The sequence below is a fragment of the Lonchura striata genome, chromosome 21 (genome assembly GCF_050655825.1).
Source record: "Lonchura striata isolate lonStrDom1 chromosome 21, ASM5065582v1, whole genome shotgun sequence".
NCBI lineage: Eukaryota > Metazoa > Chordata > Aves > Passeriformes > Estrildidae > Lonchura > Lonchura striata.
In genome coordinates, this window is record NC_140723.1 from 6,429,577 (window position 1) to 6,449,207 (window position 19,631).

The following is a 19,631-nucleotide window of genomic DNA, read 5'->3' on the forward strand; positions in this document are numbered from 1 at the left end:
ATTTTTTCTGGGACAGTTCTGCCTTCACTTTCAATGCATTTCCTGAGTATGGCCCAAGTTCCACGGTAGAATGGAGAAAGTGTAAATCCTAGAATTTACCAAAAGTAACCAGCTACACCATTTAGCTCAATTCTGCAAGGTCACATATTCTTTTCCAGTGCCTGCAGGGAAAGATAAGCTTAGGTCAGGAAAGATAGGTTATCTTTCTAATGACTCTTAACAGCCTTAGGCCCCAAGGCATTGGAATAAGGGGCTGGGGAAGCTGCTGAGGCTGCTTTGTTTACTTAACAATCCCGCAAAGCTGCCACAGGCTAGGAAAACTACCTTGGAGTAGTTCCCAGTGGGGTTTCAAGATCCCCACCATGCTGTGAGCATCTCTTTCAAACAAGCACGGAAGAAAAGCCTTTTCCAGATTGTTCAGACCCTCTTGTTACAGCTGTCCAAGACCGGGCTCATATATCCAGGGTAATTACAAGGCATCAATCATAGAGGCAAGTAATGGGAAGGCTGGGGATCAGACACGCCTGTCTCGCCTCAGCAAAGCTTTTGGTGCTCAGCTGTTCCCAGCAGGTTTCTTCATACCTTGCCCATTCAGCACAGAAATGAACCAGCAGGAAGCAGTCAGGAGGTTGGCCACCCACTGAAAGGCTTAATGAAGAGCTGATGGACTAGACAGGGGGAGGAGGTGGGAGCCATGTAGAAATCTGACCCCCCTCCAGGGTAGAAGGGAAATCTAAAAATAAAAACCTGTGTTTGCACCTATCCAGTCTAGACTTTGAAATCAACAGGATCCAGCACCCACAAACTCCTGCTCATCTCTAAGACTGTATTTGCATACTCCCCCCTTGATACCAAGCTCCTGTCCAGGGAAAAAACACTGAATAAAAGGAAATCAGAACTCCAGCAAAAGCATGGTCCAGAGAAGAAGAGAATGCAACGTCACAACTCTAAGTAACTTCTCAGTTTGTGTTGCTAAGGAGGTAAAATACAAGTCCTTTAAAGAGAACCTTTCACTAGGTACCATCTCTTCCTGGTTGTTCTTTGGCTGTCACCCTTCTGACTGGCAGCACTGCTTTTATCATAAGAGCAGAGTGTTCTTTCCTGATAGCACAGGACCACCTCTTTGTTGTGACAGGAGCCACATCCTCCACGTGTCCTGAATTGAGCAGCAGCTGCAGGCAGGCCCCCTCCATTCAGCAGGATCCTTTGTCCTTACACTGGAATGCTGTGAGCTGCCACCACCTTCCAAAGGCCTGAAAGAGGGAAGTGTACAAATCAAACACTTGGGTTACCCTTGAGGGGCTGCAGCCATTCTTACAGAACCCATAAACATAACTTTCCTTCTCGCAATGGCTCTGCCACCTGCCTTACCATTCACTCAAAACCCTTCCCTGTCTCTCCTGGAGCCAATATGGGGCATGCAGAGTACAAATCAAAGTGAGAGAAGAAAAATCAATGGTCTCTAATTTCAGTACCTGCTCCTGTCTCCTTGAAGGAGGCCATAATCCTGCATGAATCTTCAGGAGGCAGGCAGAGGAACAAACTGTATATGAGTTTGAAGGCTTTGCCTGCTTGCTCAAATTCATAGTGATTTGTTTGCCCCTGGATGCAAGTCAGCACAGTCCTCCTGCACCAACGTGGAGCCTGTTTCTTCCCTGAGTGGGGTCTCAAGAGGCAGGGGATTAGGGGATTAACATCACTAATAACAGCAGGAAGGGGGCACATGTCAGGGAAATTGACTCCTGACACACAGCTTTGAAAAAAACCCATAGATGAACCCATGTAAAGCTGGAAGCTTTTTTCCTTTTTTACTGGCAAGTCCCATTCCTTGATGTATTCAACTTCTCCCTAAGCAAGTGCATTGTGCAGGGAAGAGAGATACAGGGAACACCAGTTGTCTCTTTGGGGTTCTTTTTGTACCACTGAGGTCCACTGAATTGAAGAAGGCATAAATGCTTACCTGAGACAGGAGGCTCCTGGCTTCTTCCTCCAAAAGCTTCTGCACCACACAGCTTTGCAAGTAGCTTCGTCTCCACACCCTCCAGGCCTTTTCTATCAGCCGCTGCTGGTCCTGCCAGGAAAAGAGGCAGCACACAGATTAATGGGGCTCTGGCAGGCACGTTACCACACTTCCCTCCAGTCCCAGCTTGTTCCAGTTGCTTTCTTGAGTCTCTCTTAAAACACTTTGCATTGGTAACAAACAGAGCAGACTAATAACAGAGCTCTTGCTGAACTACTCTCTCCAGCACAGTGTGGCTGAGTAAGTCCCTAAGTCCCAGTACCCTGGGGAGAGGACAATGCCCCATTGTGCTCCAGCACAGTTCCTCAGTGACTGTGGATATGCTCACACTATACAGGCATTATCTTGTTACCTGGGCAGGCCAGAGCACATCTCACACAGCTAATGCCCAGGAACCAGGCAGAATATGGATATGAACAGAAGGGGAAGCCAAATGACAGCTCTTGGTAAACTGTGGACACCAGTGGGATGTATCAGGAACACAGATGAGGACAAAGATCATAACAACTGCTGTGAACTTTTTGCACAGTCAAATCCTGTTTCAGCTTCCCATCTGTAAGGGCAAAGCACAACTAAATCTGTGGATACACCAGTCTGTCAAGCTGACATTTCAAGAAGAACAATGGCCAGGATGTAAGTGGCTACAGGCAGAGCAGGCTTGCCCAGTAACACCCCTCACTGCCACCCCAGTGGCACTGGACACTCACCAGCACGTGAGCCAGTATCACCCCCCTGCTGGCTTCCCTCCACTGATGCCATCCCCTTGGCAGACAGAGCAGTTTCCTGTCATGGTGGCACTGGTGCAGTACCACTGTGTGATGCCACCTCTTCAGATATTTCCTTCTGCAGAAAAGAAGCAAATAAGCTTTACCAGCCATACAAGGGAGCCCTTCCCTGATGGGATCAGCAAGAGGAAGCCCAGAGCCCTGCACTACAATTACCCAAGCCACTTCTTAGCCCGCTCCTCCAAGTCCACCTCTGCTGTGTTCTCCTGGATCCTTGGATGTGCACAAGAGGGTCCTACCACATCAGGTCTCTCTGGCAACCTTTCAGCCCTTTTTTGGCTCCTGTAGATCACCAGCCAGCGCTGAATGGCACTGGGAAAATGTCCAGTTGGTGCTGAATGTTCTTCTCTGCCTCTTCTGCTTTCTAAGAAACAAAAGAGGAATCACACAGGAGTTAATCTTGGAGCTAGAGAGGGAGCCATCAGAGCTGCCATGAGCCCTTAGTCCTTTAACTCCTGAACACAGAAGAAATCCACTGTTTGATTGCCATGAGCTCCTATTCCACAGAGGAATGCCAGTCATTAAGCTGGTAAACACCAATCCCCTTCCTTCACACTCCCCACATGGGTCTGTGAAAGGAATAGAGGAGGGAGAATCTTCTTACTTGTGGGCCAAGAGAGAGACATCTTCCTGCTTTTCCTGACACCTATGAGGGTACTGCGCTGCCGTAAGCACTGGGAAAAGGCAGCTGCTCTGGTCCAGTAGTTGCAGGCCTGCAAACAGAAATAACACAGCTGCAGCCAAGAGTAAACAATGCACACAGCACTCACACAAACCAGAGAGACAGGCTCACAGCTCTGCAGGTAGCTTAATGTGCTAGACCCCAGGCTGGAAACTGCACAGATGAGATCCCAGCAGGACTGACTCAGCTCTTCCAAATCAATGGACCTCTTTGTAGTTTGCTAGCTGTGAGTCTTTTGAAAAAAGCTGTAACTCTGGCAGCTCACTCTGCTCTGCAGGGACAGTGATTATCCCATCTTATCTTTGAGCAGAGAGGAAGGAGTGCTCTCATCTCTCTGGTCAAAATGTCCCCTTTCCTTATTGCTGTGCTCCATATGGTTGCTGCAATCAGTGCCAGATTATGGTGATGAAGTTGTGTGCACAGGCTGTGAAGAATTTCACAGCAGGGACTAAGCAGTCACCACAAATCAAACCAGGTTTTTAGACAAGCTTTGTCACACTATCTCAGTGCCTCATGACTCACTGAGTTAATAATAACTGTCTCATAGGGACCTTTATCTTCTCATACTTAGGGAGCTTTATCTTCTCTTACTTGTTTGACAGTAGCCACAGATCCCAGGTGCAGGGCTTGCTGTCCTCTTGTAGCCACTCGCCAGCGGTGACAGGCTTTACCTGGAGAGGGCTCCTGCCTCTTGTGGTTTCTCCCTCCTGGCACTTGTTCAGCTCTCCAGAGTTTGTTCCTCCACTTATTAAAGCTCACAACCAGGAGACGGTGCTCTCTGACTCTTTTTAAATAAGAGAGGGCCTCATGCTGCCTCAGTTTACATGCAGTGACCTGGGCCCAAGTGACAAGGCACCTGAAAAACAGTTCCAAGCACAGAAAAGAAGCAGATGCCTAGAGTAACAATTCCATGTCAGACCAAATTTCACCTTCTCACCTGCCCTGCAGTATCCCACATAAATGGCCAAAACAAGCCAAAGAGCATTCAACAAGAAAAAAGCCTGTTCCTATTACTCCTGCAATCAAGATTTATGCATTGACCTCTATGCTACGTATTTTTCCAGTGCCTCATCTTTGGGAGGTGCAAGTTCAGACTCTTAAACTATCTTTCTGCTGAAAACCTGTCCTCATTTTACTTCAAGTTCCCAGCACTGTTACCTCTCACCTACTCAAAGCCCAAGAAACTCTGCTTCCCTCTGGCCATTTTAGCATCCTCCTCTTCAAAGGCCTCTGCAAACTGAATCCAATCTTACACTACACTTTTCCTTTGCCTACAAAACAACTGCTTTTCCTAGGCTGCTTTGCAGTACACATACTCAGTCCCTCTCACAAAAAAAAAAAAAAAAAAAAAATTAGCCAGTCTTCAGTCTATCTCTGTGCTACCAGCTGACCAGAAAGATGGTGCTTGATGAAAGCTTTTTCATTTTTTCATTATGGGATGAGAGTAAAACTGTTAAAATCTCCTTCAGCATGGAACCCAGCAGATTCCTGAAGTCTGCTTGCAGCATTTATGACAGCTGCTTGTTGACAAGATTCAGATTTTGTTTCTTGGCTGTCACAAACTAAGGCCCTGCATACATGGTATGTGCAACTAGAATCTTTACAAAGGCAATTTTATTCCAAAAAAATCAACAACTTCAGGAGTTACTATTATCAGCACTGTAAATCTACCCCCACAATCATCTCTCTGTATCTCGCAGGCTGATGCACAGGAGGCCAATCTTCCTCTGCAACCAGAGAATGCAATCTGCTTTTAGCTCTGGTTTATCCTTTTGGTTCCTTGTTCCATTTGGACCTTCATTATGCAAATCAGCCCACTGTACCATAGGGCAGAGGTGTGAATATCCTGTGCCTGGCAGGCTTTTTGGAAGATCAAGAGAAGCTATTCCAGGTTATCCTAGCATGAAAAATGCCCCTCTCAAAAGAGACAGAGCTCATCCAAGTGAGAAATTAGAAGTACTCTTGTCAAAGGAGACTCAGAAGGCAGACATACTCAACAGGAAAGAGCAACATTAAGGGCTTCTCCTAAATACAATTCCCATGAGGGAGTCACAAAGATAGATTTGCAGAGGAAAATGCAATTGGGTGGGGTAAGTGCAGAGTCTAAACACCACAGCCACCAAAGTTTTACCAGGTTTTTAGTTGCTATTTCCTCTGCAGATCTCTGTGTCCTCTCAGTCTGAACCTACAATTCAAAAGAAAACCTGGTAGGGCCAAACCTGCACTACTTATGCCTTAAATGAACCCTTGGCATAAATAATCTTATTCATTCTTATCCTCCTGAATTATTTTAGAGAAACACTTCAACAATCCTGGTTCACTACAGCTGGACACCTCTCTGCACTATGTGGTAGGCACTGGCCCCATACAACATAAACAATGAACAAGACTGTTTCCAATGAGAAGGCCACTGAACACAGTTAAGAGAGAAAAGAAATTAAATTCTTGTGTTTTGGGGATCTGCCAATATAACATAAGACTCAAAGACAGACTACAGCTTCACCTATATTATAATAACACCAAGATGAGTTGAATATCATGGTTCTCCCTTCATAAGCTTTATATTGCTTTGCTGCAGGAACAAATCAATCTCAACTTTTCACATTAAATTAAAATCAACACACTGTGTTCAGAATCCTAAAAGACTAACTTTGTAAATGTCAGATTTCTGTAAGCTCTCTGCCCACTACTCCTTTCAGCAAATACTGAAGTGCAAATAAGGTTTTCAATTTTTAAACTACACAAATTTGTTTGCATCTCTCCTTTGCTTAGTGCACAAATACCACCCTGCATAATTAAGACTGAATGTGAGTTCTGGAAGGAAAAGGATTTTTGAATGGGAAAAATGAGGTGGGGTGTGAGGCTTTAGGTAAGAGACCCCTTTAGATAGACATCCTCAGAGAAGTGCTCCTACAGAAGCTCCATTTACACATGAGCCATCCACATTTTCAAACACAAGCTCTGCTTTTAATACTACTACATAAATTACTCTTCATGCAGAGCTTCCCTTGGAAATGCTTTGAGAGCAAGAAACAAACTTGTGCAGGAGACGACATTCCCAGAATAAAACAGCATATTTCTGCTTCCTTGTTTGGTCATACCATTTCTGCAGGATCAGCCTCTTCTTCTCTTGGCAGCTGTGCCAAGCCCATCGCTGCTGCAGTTCTCCCAGAGCATGCCTCCCTGCAAGAGAGCACACCTTCCTGAGCTCAGCCCAATGACTCTTTCTCCATTGCAGAGTCCAGACAAGAGCAAACACCAAATGGGATCAAACTTCCTAAGATTTCCTGTCCTCTCTCTAGAAGCTAAAGAGACTTTTCAATTCACCTTGTAAGTTTTTGTCTGCAAGGCAGTAAGACCTTCTTTCAAATTTTCCCTGCAAGAGATCATAGATTATTTCCACTCTTATCTGCAAGGCAGTTTTCCATTAAAAATTGGGAGTTTTTTCTTCCCTGGCACAGTGCAAGTACTTGCAACACATGGAATTCCTTGAGGAATCAGGATTGCAAGCCACCCCTAAAGATACACCTTGTTCCCACTGAAGCAAAACCTGACTGCTTGGTCTGAGGAGACATGTTCAAACTTGAAATGCTGCATGGAAGTCCATTTAACTCCCCAGCTGCTAAAATACACTGCTGAACACTCTTTTTGCAGGTAGTGCAGGCAGAAGTGTCAAGGGAGCATCTTCCCTAATACAAAGCATGACAAAACAGTAGGTCACATGTCCTGCTGATAGCCAGAAGAATGCAGTGACACATGCACCTACTAACTCCTGGAGTAGTATGTGCCTTTCCAGAGGAGCAGTGCACAGAATTACAGCCAAAAGTGTCACCTTCTCCATCCCAACTACTCCAAGAGCTTCTCTCTTCTATAGACACAAGTGATGTAGTGGGATGGGTAACTCACTTTGCCAGCAGGAATGCCAATGCCACAGAGCATCAGCAGTCATCTGGTGAACGTGACACCTGAATCTCCGGTCAGCTTCCACTTTCTGGGCCAGTCTCCTTTTCCACAGGCTGAAAGCCAGCTGGAAATAATGAACTCCATGCTTTAGGGCTGCTGCTGCTTTTTGGCTCTTATTTTCCATGACCCAGTGGTGCCAGCTGAGAAAGGCTCTGAGAAGGACAAAGGTGGCTGCACTGACTGTAGGAACAACTCACAGAGATACACATCTTTGCAATGGAAAATTTAACAACAAACATACACATGAGGAAGTTTTAGTAACAGATCTCGTCTGTTAACATCCTTTCCCCATTAAATATCAGGGGAAATGATGGATAGGACAAGCTGTTCAGAGTAAGGTTTTCTGTCCTGGCTGTGCCAAGCCTGTTGTGTTCTTTGGAATCAGTAGAGAGCAAGGCTGGTTCAGTGGATAGGAAGTTACCAGAACTTGTTATCAGCAGATCTGGGCTTGCTCTAATTTGTGAGACATTCCATCAAAACAGAAATTATTGTGTTCCTACATAGTAATTTGGAAGCTGAAAAACCCAAAAATAATGGGCTGCAAAACTTCCACTGAAGACAAAATAAAATAGCTAGAGGAAGAATTTTTTTCCTTTTTTTTTATTAAAGCAAGTATAAAGCTTTCAAAACAGAGAGCTTTAGGCAAATTCTGGAAAGCATGATCCCTACCTAGACAGCTGAATGCGCCTGCAGTACTGCTGGGCCTTTACATGATGCTGAGTTTGAACTGACCAGACAATGAAGCACCTCTGCAGGCAGTATTTCTCTGCTTGCTGCCAGCAGCTCTTCACCTCCTTGTCAGAACTGCAGCCCTGTAATCCAGAAAGGCAAAAAAGGGCCTTGAACTGCTATTCTATCAGTTACTCCACACAGCTCAGCAGTCTCTCCTTGCCACTGGCACTTCTGTGTGTGCCCAGCTCTGTCACTAACCCATACAACCCACATGAACACCCAGACATGAGGGTCTAACACATCCCTTTTAAATCCTTGTCACCTGCCCTACTTCCACTCAGCTGACAAATGATAGGGAAGAGTTACCCTGAGAAAAGCCTCAATCTCCCAAATCTTCTATTTGAGAGAGAGCAAAATAGCAGTGAGACCTTCCATATGCTGATACTGAAACCCAAAGTCTCTTTGCTAAATTTGAATATGCAGAAAACACTTGTATATTTACATTTTTCACAGCAGTTTCTAGCCTCACCTCTTCCCACGCAGAGTAACTGGTGAGAGGCTGGGAATTATTATCTGGACTCTGGAGCACTGAAGACTGGAACTGGTTTCCCACAAACCAATTTGTTCTGCAAGACAAAAGTGTTGGGTGAGGAAGGAAAGAAAGAAAAAGATAAAGTCCCCTGAAAGGATGGTGTGACATGACATGAGGGATTATCCAGAAGGAAGGAATTCAGCCAGTCCAAACAAGGGCTCATTCCTACCAGCACCCCAAAAAACCAGTCTCCAACTCACCCAGATCCAGGGACGGAGGTCTGCAGGCACAGCTCCCCACCCAGCTCAGCTGGTAGCTCTGTGCACTGGTGGAGTTGAAGGACAGAACTGTGACAGGACAGATGTGTGACATCCTCAGCAGTCAGAAGGGAGGAGAAGCCGTGCTGGCTGCTGTCACTAAGGCTGCATTCCTGCAGGTAGGAAGGGAGGAACATGCTGTGAGGTGAAGGTCCTCACAGTGCAAGAACCCAGCTAACAGCTCTAACCATGCCTTTTTTTTTTTTTTTTTTTTTTAATCAAGGATTCAGGCAAATCCAAAATGCATCCAAAGGAATTGTAGGCTTGCCATGACACCTCTGGAGTGGGAACATGTAAGTGATGGGAAAGTTATTTCTATACTAATAATTTCCATACCAAATCCAGATATACATATATTTCTATATTGAGAAAAGGGGAAATGAGCATATGCACTGTCACAGTGAGGAAGCTCTTTATATCTCATCCCTTCTACCTTGCAGCCACAAACAGAAGCAACTGTACAAGGGAAACTCATTAGCTCAGCACCTTCTCACATCTCTAAATGATGAACCAGAAAAGGCACAGAGAGCATTGACTTCACACTTTCAGATTTCATTTCAGCTTCAAGACCACACAGATTCCGCACTAAATTTTAAGCAGAGTTTGCTGATGACAATACCATGTTGAAGTAGAATTTTTTCCCCTGAAAAATCCCAGCAATTTAATACCTGTGAGCAGTCTAGGTGTACCAAGACCTTCTCACCTTTTCCAATGAGCTTTGAGAGGTCAGAGTAGCTGGTGCACTGCTGTCAAAGCCAGATGATGTTGAGAGGTCCTCAGAAAACAGCATGGCAAGAGGTTCCTCATAGACAGCTCTATGCAAGTGCTTAGAACTTTGTTCAATTGTCTTCAGCATGATATACTTTTGGTGCCATAATTTCAGAGTTTTTCTGAGTTTACACTGCTCCAAAGTCTTAGAGAAAGAACTGTGACAGAAGATACTGAGACAGTAAATTGACAGAAGAAGAACACCAGAGGAGGTGACTATCACAGACATGATGGACAACAGATGGGGTAAAAGGGGCTCTAGCAAAAGGTTCTGAAAATCAAGTGGACACTACTAATGGGGGCAAGGCTCAAGGGACTGGCTCTTCTGCACTCACTCAGCCTTGTGATGATCACACAGCCTTGTTTTCCACAGCAGATATACTCTCTGCAGCTTCAGTTTTTGGCAGAAGTCATCAAAAGAATAGACTGTTTTTTCCAGAAACTGTCTCTCTCCAGTCCATGATGTCTGACCTTCATGCCTCTTTGTCACAGTCTTGTCAGCTACTGAGCTCGTAACTGCTCCTTAACCAGTTACATAAAGGAACAAGAGATTGTTTGTCTCAAGGAATTCCAACCCAGCCCAGCCCAACCCTCAAATTTCTTCTTTTCAGCAAGGTTTAAGAGTTTATGTTTGGTTTATGATGCAGAGTGACAAACCTCCCTGTAGCTTCATTGACACACCCAGAACCAGTCCTCTGCCCACTCTGGTTTGTTCATACCCTGTATCATCTGAGCCCCTCTGTTTTCAAGTGCACAAGAAGAGGAAAGAGCCTAAGCACCTCTAGAGCTTAGATTCTGCACAGACCCCAAACTGCTCACCATAATGCTGCCTCCATTGTAGGAGGAAGAGGTTCACCACTGCCTGCTTGTCTCCTCCTCTGACCTGCAGCATCTCAACCCACTGCTGGAAGTGCTTCCTCAGTGATACTGCTCTGAGATGGGCCAGGTTGCACCTGTCAAGTGCCTTCTGCTCAACAGTCTCCTTCCATGTACTGAAGCACCTGAGAATACCAAACAAAAATGCTGAAAAACACTCATACAAGCTTATGTGTTCTTCCTGAGACTGGGTTTAGTTCAGGAAAGACAGACAGAATCTGTCCCCTGAGCTTCTATTTGTTTATTTCAGTAAAAAGCCACTGTCATGCTTAAAGCACAGCAGCACAGTGGCTGCTCTTGGGTTTGGTCTTTCAGGACATCAAAAGCTGGGACAAAAAAGTTTTGGCAGTGCACAGGAGGCAAGTCATAACATCTCTGGCCACAGCAGTTCTTTTATGTTTCTACCCCTACCTTCATCTTTATTAACTCCTAAAACAAAAGGATAGATGGTTTTAATATGGAACAATTATTACTGTCAGGGTTGGCTCTGTTATTCCATGGACTTTCACAGAGAACAGATTTTTCACATGAAAACCAGATCTCATCAACTCACTGGGAGACCAAGTTTCTTTGGATTTGAGTTGACATTGTTAGAATCTCTTTCATTTCCAAGCTTTGGGAATGCCACATCCAGAAAATGTTTCGTAGCTTCTTCTTTTCCAGCAGAGCACGGGCTTCCAAAAGCCTGGCTTCCTCTTTGCTCAGCAGCTCCTTCTGCAGGCGCCACAGTCTGAAAGCTGCTGTGTCGAAGGGCAGGAAGAGATTGACAGGAACAGAAATAGCAGAAGTACTTAAAAAAACTTTGTTTCACACAGCAAGCATTCCCTAGCTTAAATCCAAGCTGCCAGAGGGAGGACACTTAAGGGAGGCGGCTCACATTGCTGGAGCAACACATGCTGCAGCTGAATTCATACAAGGAATGAGGCAAAACTTGTATGACATGGTGAGTGGCCATCCTCCACCATCACACGTATTGGTCCAGCTACTTACAGGATCACACTCTGAAAGAGCTCAAAGCAACAACTAGACACAAAACCTGGTGAAACAGTGAATACCTCCAAGCTGTTCCAAGGCTATGGAATGTGTGCTTACCAGCCAGCCGTCTCATGTCTCTGATTGCTTCGGCTCTCCAGCAGAACTCATCTCCTCTCTGCCTATGACGAAGCTGTGTCCACAGGTTTCCCTCCATCCTGAAACAGCCACAAACATGCCTTGACATCCAGCTGCCCAAAGAGGCCTTTATAGAACAGAATCCAGGGCTTTCCTCTCTCTTTTTGTCTCAACTTGTTTTTCTGCCTTCAGAATTAGAAGCCTCAACAAAAGGCTTTTCTTTTGACACCTCTACTGTCAAACTACTGCTAGAGACTATAGTTACTGCCTGACTCCAACCTCATTTACCCCTGTACCACATATGCAGGTGATAGCTGAAGCAAAGAATTAGTACAGGAGTATTTCTGTCAGACACTCAGACTGCAAACACTGGTGCACAGAAGCTCTGAAATATAACTGTTTAATTCTTAACACTAAACTGCTAATTCTTACAGCGTTTACCCATAGCAACACATCCAAGGACATGGAAACAAGTCTGCCATCATTTGAGAAAAAAATTTCCCTGTGTTTGTAACAAAACCTTTGCCCAGGATAACAGAAAGAGAATGCTCTCTGCTTACCTATGAGCCTGCTCCACTTCCTTTGAGTATCCTGTTGCAGGCTGGTGTTGAGCTGAGGTTTTCATAGTGGCTAATCTTCCTACTCCAAAAATCCCCGCTGATGAACTTTGGGTATAGGAGTAAGGCTCAGGCTGCAGAGCTTCCTTCTTGCTCTGTTTTGCCATAGCTTCCTTCCACTGAAGAAGAAACCACATGATCAGAACAAACTGCAGACAGAGTATTGGAACCAGGGTCTACATGACAGAATTTCACACAGGGTACCCCTTCCTCCTCCCTATCTGAACAGGATTTGTGCCTTCTCTGACTTCAGAGCAGAAAGTTCATGGCACCAGTGTCCCTAGCCAGTGCTCACCCTCTGGAAGCTGGCAGCTAGCAGAGTTGAAGCATGTTTCTGCTGGGCCACCTCCAGTTGTGTCCTCCTTGGGTGCACAGTCCACTGCAGAGCACCAAAGCCCTTCTGAAGCAGCTGGTGTCTGTAAAGCTGCGTGGCTGCCCTCTTCCAAAGGGTATGTCTCCTCCAGGCTTGGAAATACCTTGTTAGGATTTGTTTGTCACAAGAGTGCCAGGAACTTAAAAATGAAAAACAGAGGTGAGTTCCTGTTAACAGAAAGGAAAGTTAAACCAGCCAGGAGGTGGCAATCAGAGTTCAGCCATCAAGCTGTAAAGAGGTTATTTCAAATCGTTCTCTCTAAAGAATGGAAAACATGCAATCTTTTACCAAATTAAGGAATCTTAAACTGTTGCTAAACTGGTAGCAACTTCATTCACATCTTATCCACAAGTTTGAATTCCATCTCATGGATAAGTCTAGCTCTTGATCTTCTCTAACTGGGCAGTGAGCACATTGGAATTTGCTGCATTGAAGAATAGCACTGATGATACCAACACTTCTTCATTTCTAGCAACAACCAAGGCTGAATTTAGAAGATAGCATTGAAAATATACAGAAATTATTTTTTAGGTTATGCTCCATTCTAAATGACAACCCTTTGAAAGGAAGTGGATGCAGCCCCTCAGCCAACCACAGCGGATTAAGGTAGGCTAAGCCCTAAACCCAAATGTTCCCAGGGACATGACTCCTTAGTCACTTTCCAGAAGTGCTCCTTGGTTAACTACTAGCATATTCATACTTAAAACACAGAGTCTTTTTACCTTTGCTCATTCACCTTTGATGACCAGAAGCTGTTCTTTGAGATCTGCAAACACACAAGAGACAGTAATTCACAATTATTTTGCTCCACTCTGTTAAGAATTTTTCCTTGTGGCACACATCATTTTGGATGGAAAACAGAGCAGGACTGCCTCAAGATCATGCATGATGTGGGATGCCTTGGACACTGCTCCCACACCAGTGCTCTGTGGATATTCTTATATATGTCAGACATAAAAAGGCACAAAAAGCCTGAAATCTCAGGGCCCTGCAACAATGTGCAGAGTAAAATCCAGTTTAATGCTTTCCCTAGGCATGCCAGATCAGAGAATATAAACAGGTGCTTACATTCCCAAAACCACCAAGTTGACAAGTGTGTCTTTAGGAATAAGCATGTGAGATGCAAAGATGCATACATTGGGATGAAGAAGGACTGTAAGAGACGAGATTCTGGGCATTCAGTGACAAGAAAAAACTATAGGACAAGCATCCCCATCACTTGTACCTCAACTCTGCACCTCTAGCAAGTGGCAGAAACAAGCACAAGTAATACCTGTGAACAGAGATGCTTCGCAGTGACCACACCCTCACCTCTCTGGGCACAGTTTTCAGTGTCTGGCTCCCTTCTTCACAGCACCGTGGTTCTTTGGCATTCCTTTCTACAGAACATTCTTCAGACTGCTCGAGATTGCCTTCAGCTTCCAAATTCCACCGGCTGCTTTGGTAGGAGTATTTGTTTCTCCTTCCTTCTCTGCTCACATTCATACAATCTACATCAGAATGTTCATTAAAGCCTTCTTCAACTGGTGTACCCAAAGGATTGGACTGGTTGCTGCCCACTGCAGCTGTTCTTCTGGCTGCTCGTGATCTGGAGTCACGCACCTCTTCTGACTCTTTGCTGCACTTAACATGAGAGTTGTTGACTTCTACAGATTTAACACTAAGCTGCTGGCCTGGTCTAAACTCTTTATCTACAGGATGAGAAGCAATGCTCACATACACTTCTGTAGGAGTCCCACACACGGCTACACCAACATTCCTCTGAGCCCCCCCCAAATCTGTCTCCAGTAATACCTGCAGACCCTCTGGATCCAGACTGGCTGAAAGGTCTTTCTTCCAAGACTCAACACATGGAGACCCTTCATTAGATGTCTGTTCTCCTTTAACAACTTTTCCAGGAGAATGACTTTTTATATGAACATAAAGATTACCAGTTTCCAGAGATGGCTTTACCAGGGACTGGCATCTGAAGAAAGGGGAGCAATTGAAGGAGGAATCTGCTTCTGTATCTACTAGCCTGCCAGAGCCTACTCCAGAAACAAGAGTTTGTGGTTGGATGCCACCTGAAATTTTGGTTCTCCATACGTTTGAGCCAATGTAGCCATATCTGTAAGAGACAGAGAGAGGCTCAGCAGGACTGAAGTCTCTTGCCACTGCACTAAGGCTCCAGTCTTTAGCAAATGGGAAACCCCATTTCAATCTTGCCTGAGCAGCACTGTTTTTTACTGCAGCTAGCTGTTCTCCCATGGTCAGGACACTGGGACCTAAATCATCAGGAGCAAAGCATGAATGGCCAATGCCTGGAGGAGACTCAGACTCCAGAGGGAGGGAACCCCGTATCCCCATCAAAGCACTCTCTTGCCTCTGGACTGAACAGTACAAGCTAACAGAAATCTGTGAGGATTGCAAAAGAGACTGAAAAGACCCGAAATTAGATGGATCAAGATTCCTCAGGGTCAGGGCTGAACTGTGACAAGTGTTCACACTTTCACTTGAGCTCCTTAAAGAAGGACCCACCACCAACTCATGCCTAAGAGGGGAATCTGCAGCATGAGATGACAAACACGCATTATTGACCAGTAAAGAATTCATACAAGAAGCAGCAGAAGGCTGATGCTGTTGGCTTTCCACCAGATAGGTACAATTCTTGTTCCTTCTTTCTGAATAGTAATGGTGAACAGTGGGTATGGAGCAGCTACCAGCTGCCTTTGCTTCCTGATGGTGTTGTTGAGGAAAGTCAATATTCTCACTCCTTCTCCTTTCCAAAACACAAGCCTCAAGGTGGAAGTGCCTCTGGGGGAGATACAGCAGGGAGCACTGATGAAGCAAGATGGGGAATATGAACTACACACTTAGAGCTGTGCTGCTGCAGCCTAGATTATTCTGCTGCAGCAAGCAGGAACTGGAGAACTGACTGGCAGTGTCTGGGAATGGCTGAGAAGGGCAGGAGAGATTAGTCTGTCTTCAGACTGGGATCTCTTCCCATCTGACAGAGGTGTGGTACACAGCTAGCACTGTGCTGCTGTCTCTGGGCTTATACCAAATGCTGCAGCCTCAGACCAAGGATGAGAAATGTCTACTCAACTTCTAGTGCCCAAACACAGATTGCAATCCACATTCTTCTGAATGTTTCTTTGCTCTGAAGAAAAACAAGAAGAAACATAAGCAAAGGACCGTGAGTATTTCCTATCTCATCTTGCCTAGTTTGCCAAAGCCTTCGGGTACTTTCCTCATGAATTTCTTGTCTCTGATCCACCAGCCTCAGTCCTGAAAGTGTTATGGACATTACTCTCTTCCTGTTTTTCAGCAGACAATCGGATCTGGCAGAGCAGGAATGAATGAAAAGGACAGATTCAGTTCTCAACAAAAAACCTGGAAAAACAAAGACTTCCAGCATTACACACGTGCAGCCTCAGGAGTCTGTTGCTAGCAAGGCTGAATTATCCCAAATTCAAGTCTACACAGACTTATTTCTTTTTGTCTGCACTAAAGGATGAAACCATGTTTACGTATCCCTAAAAGCCACACTGTCCCCTAATCTGGAAGATTTAGCATAGCTGGGAGACCTACTTTGCAGTCTAGCCACTAAGTCTGATGGTTATACATATAACACTCATGCTGAAAATGGATTCTTAAGTTGCTGCTAACAGGCAAGTGCAAATTGAGAGGACTGTGGTTCCATTCCCTCAGATTTTAAAAGCAAGTTGTCAATCACTGTCATTCTAACCACTGTTCTTTTCCACCTCTCTTTTAAAATATGAAAATGGTATTGTATAAAGACAGACACATCTCTATCATCTTAAAACCCCCTAGTCAATCTGAGAAGAGACAGCAATGAAATCAATGCCCATTGTCTTTTTCAAACACTCTCTAATTCCAGAAAGCCTTCTGCCAAATTGCACTTTCTAAGCTGTGTTTATCGCATTCTCTTCTACCAGAACATTTGAGTCTCAGTTGTCCCTGTTTGTAACAGCTCATTTTTCCTTCTCACATGCAAACTCCTTCAGTAATCACCGCAATCTGGGGAGCAAACACAGTTTCTAAAGCAGCAGGAGACAGCCAGGCGGTGCTGCAATTATCCCTGGGAACTGCTGTTACTGCCTTTCATAGATCACCGAGGGTGCCATGAACGGAAAGATCCCATTATTTTTTCCAGACCAGTTGAAGTTGGCAACTACAGAGAGAACAGACAAAGCACAGCTGCCTTCCTTGGGGTGCTTATCACTGCATGAAGTATAACCACAAAAATGCAGTAGGCTGGTGTTCCATGGAAGCACTCCTTGCATCCCAGAAATATCCAATCAACAAGCAATGTATCACAAAAGGGTGTTACAAAGGATTTAAATCGCAGAAGGACATAAACCCACCATGCTTTTCAGTGTTGATTTGCTCTGTGAATACCCAAAACCTGGCTCTGGACTACCTTATGCTCAAGAATCTGGACGTAATCTATTTTCTTGATAATTTGTGATTTTTTTTGGCTCTCCGTTTCAATTCTTTGTGCTAAGTACCAGGTTCTCAACACATCACCGTGGTTATTTCAGGTGGTGTCCTTCACCCCACTCATTCCTAATTTCAGTCTCATTGAGATCTGGAAGAAATAGTATCCTTTCAAAATCACATTTGTCTGCCTTCTGAAATTGCAACGCAGATCTCTAACATAACTTTTAAGCAGTAGGGTTAGTCAGTCACAACAAGATCTTACGAAGATCTTTTTTAAAATTTCTTCTGAGGCCAAAAGATACTCAAGGCAAACTGCACATTTTATGAACTGGGAGATCTACTTTTATGCCAAATCCATGACCAATGGATTTTATACTAGTTTTTATGATTCCAATTAAAACATTTAATGCATGCTTACTATATAGACACTTTGCAGCAACACACTAATGCATTAAAACCTGAAACAAATTCAATTAAGCAAATAAAAATTAAGATGATCAAGTTATTTCTGTTGTTATAAGCAAAAGGAAATAAACAGCACAGTTAATGAAAAGTAAATCAAGCTCTTTCAAGCAAATACTATTTCAGCAATACGGTAACAACGCCAGACCCATAATACACTCATTTGTGCTGCACACACAGTGCTTATTTCCCAATCCCTGTAGATCACGGCTGATCCATTTCATATTCCAAGTAGGGGCTATTACTCTGAGATCATACTTCAGCTGCCTTAAAAAGCAGGATTTTTTCCAAACACTGCTGAGATCACACTTCAGCTGCCTTAAAAAGCAGGATTTTTCCAAACATTGCTCAGCATTACAAACCAAACTAACCATCACTGCCATCACACGATGCCTGTGTTAATGTTCAGGAACACATATCATAATCACAGGATATGATTCTATGCAGGTGCTTTTATTGAGAGCTCTGGGAATCAGGGGTACAGACCCAAATCTGACTCCGACATGGCATTCGAGCTGAATGTATTTTATATTCTATCGTTATATAACTTACATATTCACTATTAAACTTATATTGTTCTATTGTATACATTGACATGAGTGTCTCATGATCTTTCTTAGGCCCCTGACCACAGTTTCTCATGATTATTCTTACGGTTAAACAGTAATTATATTTAATTACTAAACAATTATATCATTTATCATGTACTAGCTACACAGGTGCAGTTCTAGCAAGGTACAAGGCCTTCATGTACCTAGGGTATTTATTTTTCTTTTCAGGGCCTACTAAGCTTAATTTTCCTTTTAACCCTAAATCCCCATGATTTTAAAACCCTTTTACTGTTTTTTAAAACCCTTACCTGTGAGACCAACAGGCACGCACACTGGCCTTCCCTCCTCAGCGCTGCCACCCAAGTATGCCAGGGTCCCAGGATGCAGCAGAGGGACCGAGAAACTCCTCACCCACGGCCGAGGTTCCGTTCACCCACGGCCGAGGTTCCGTTCACCCACGGCCGAGGCTCCATTCACCCATGGCCGAGGCTCCGTTCACCCACAGCCAAGGCTCCGTTCACCCATGGCCAAGGCTCCGTTCACCCACGGCCGAGGTTCTGTTCACCCACAGCCAAGGCTCCGTTCACCCATGGCCGAGGCTCCGTTCACCCATGGCCGAGGTTCCGTTCACCCACGGCCGAGGCTCTGTTCACCCACGGCCGAGGCTCTGTTCACCCACGGCCGAGGTTCCGTTCACCCACGGCCGAGGCTCCTCTCACCCATGGCCAAGGCTCCACTCACCCACGGCCGAGGCTCCGTTCACCCACGGCCAAGGCTCCGTTCACCCATGGCCAAGGCTCCGTTCACCCACGGCCGAGGCTCCGTTCACCCACGGCTGAGGCTCCACTCACCCATGGCCGAGGCTCCGTTCACCCACGGCCGAGGCTCCTCTCACCCATGGCCGAGGTTCCTCTCACCCACACCCGAGGCTCCGTTCACCCACGGCCGAGGCTCCGTTCACCCACGGCCGAGGCTCCGTTCACCCACAGCCAAGGCTCCGTTTACCCACGGCCGAGGCTCCGTTCACCCACAGCCAAGGCTCCACTCACCCACGGCCGAGGCTCCGTTCACCCACGGCCGAGGCTCCTCTCACCCACGCCCGAGGTTCCTCTCACCCACGGCCGAGGCTCCTCTCACCCATGGCTGAGGCTCCACTCACCCACGGCCGAGGCTCCTCTCACCCATGGCCGAGGCTCCGTTCACCCACACCCAAGGCTCCTCTCACCCACGCCCGAGGCTCCTCTCACCCACACCCAAGGCTGTGTTCACCCACCGCGAGAGGCGCCGGCCGGGCCCCGGGGACTGACCGCACGCGTCTGAGCCGCCCTTCCTCCGTGGCACAGCCACCCTCGGCCCCTCAGCGCCCGCTCCAGCTGGGGCTCCATAAGCAGCTTATCCCCACGATTACCTTGGTGACCAGGGCTACAGATGGCCGGGGAAAGCTGCTCTGGGCCATGGCT

The 19,631-nt window shown here is 45.6% G+C and overlaps 1 protein-coding gene across 7 annotated transcripts; it reads right to left on the reverse strand.

Annotated features, from left to right (window-relative positions):
- Positions 1-51: 51 nt before the first annotated feature.
- C21H1orf167 (chromosome 21 C1orf167 homolog) lies at positions 52-18,679 on the reverse strand. 7 transcript variants are annotated; one of them, XM_085558976.1, is made up of 20 exons: positions 14,027-18,678; positions 13,438-13,481; positions 12,638-12,854; positions 12,286-12,461; positions 11,708-11,805; positions 11,169-11,352; positions 10,559-10,740; positions 10,075-10,261; positions 9,675-9,912; positions 8,915-9,084; positions 8,625-8,748; positions 8,120-8,262; positions 7,394-7,602; positions 6,526-6,670; positions 4,079-4,343; positions 3,410-3,518; positions 2,962-3,169; positions 2,728-2,863; positions 1,961-2,071; positions 52-1,253 (listed from the first exon to the last, which is right to left on the reverse strand). In XM_085558976.1, the coding sequence occupies exons 1-20, from the start codon at positions 15,305-15,307 to the stop codon at positions 1,194-1,196; spliced, it is 4,287 nt and encodes a 1,428-aa protein (XP_085415102.1). In that variant the 5' UTR covers positions 15,308-18,678; the 3' UTR covers positions 52-1,193. The 7 variants fall into 7 exon arrangements, 6 of the variants coding, with proteins under 6 accessions (XP_085415102.1, XP_085415103.1, XP_085415101.1 ...); XM_085558977.1 differs by having other exon boundaries at positions 9,675-9,897; positions 11,169-11,355; XM_085558975.1 differs by having other exon boundaries at positions 11,169-11,355.
- Between the last annotated feature and the right edge of the window lie 952 nt (positions 18,680-19,631).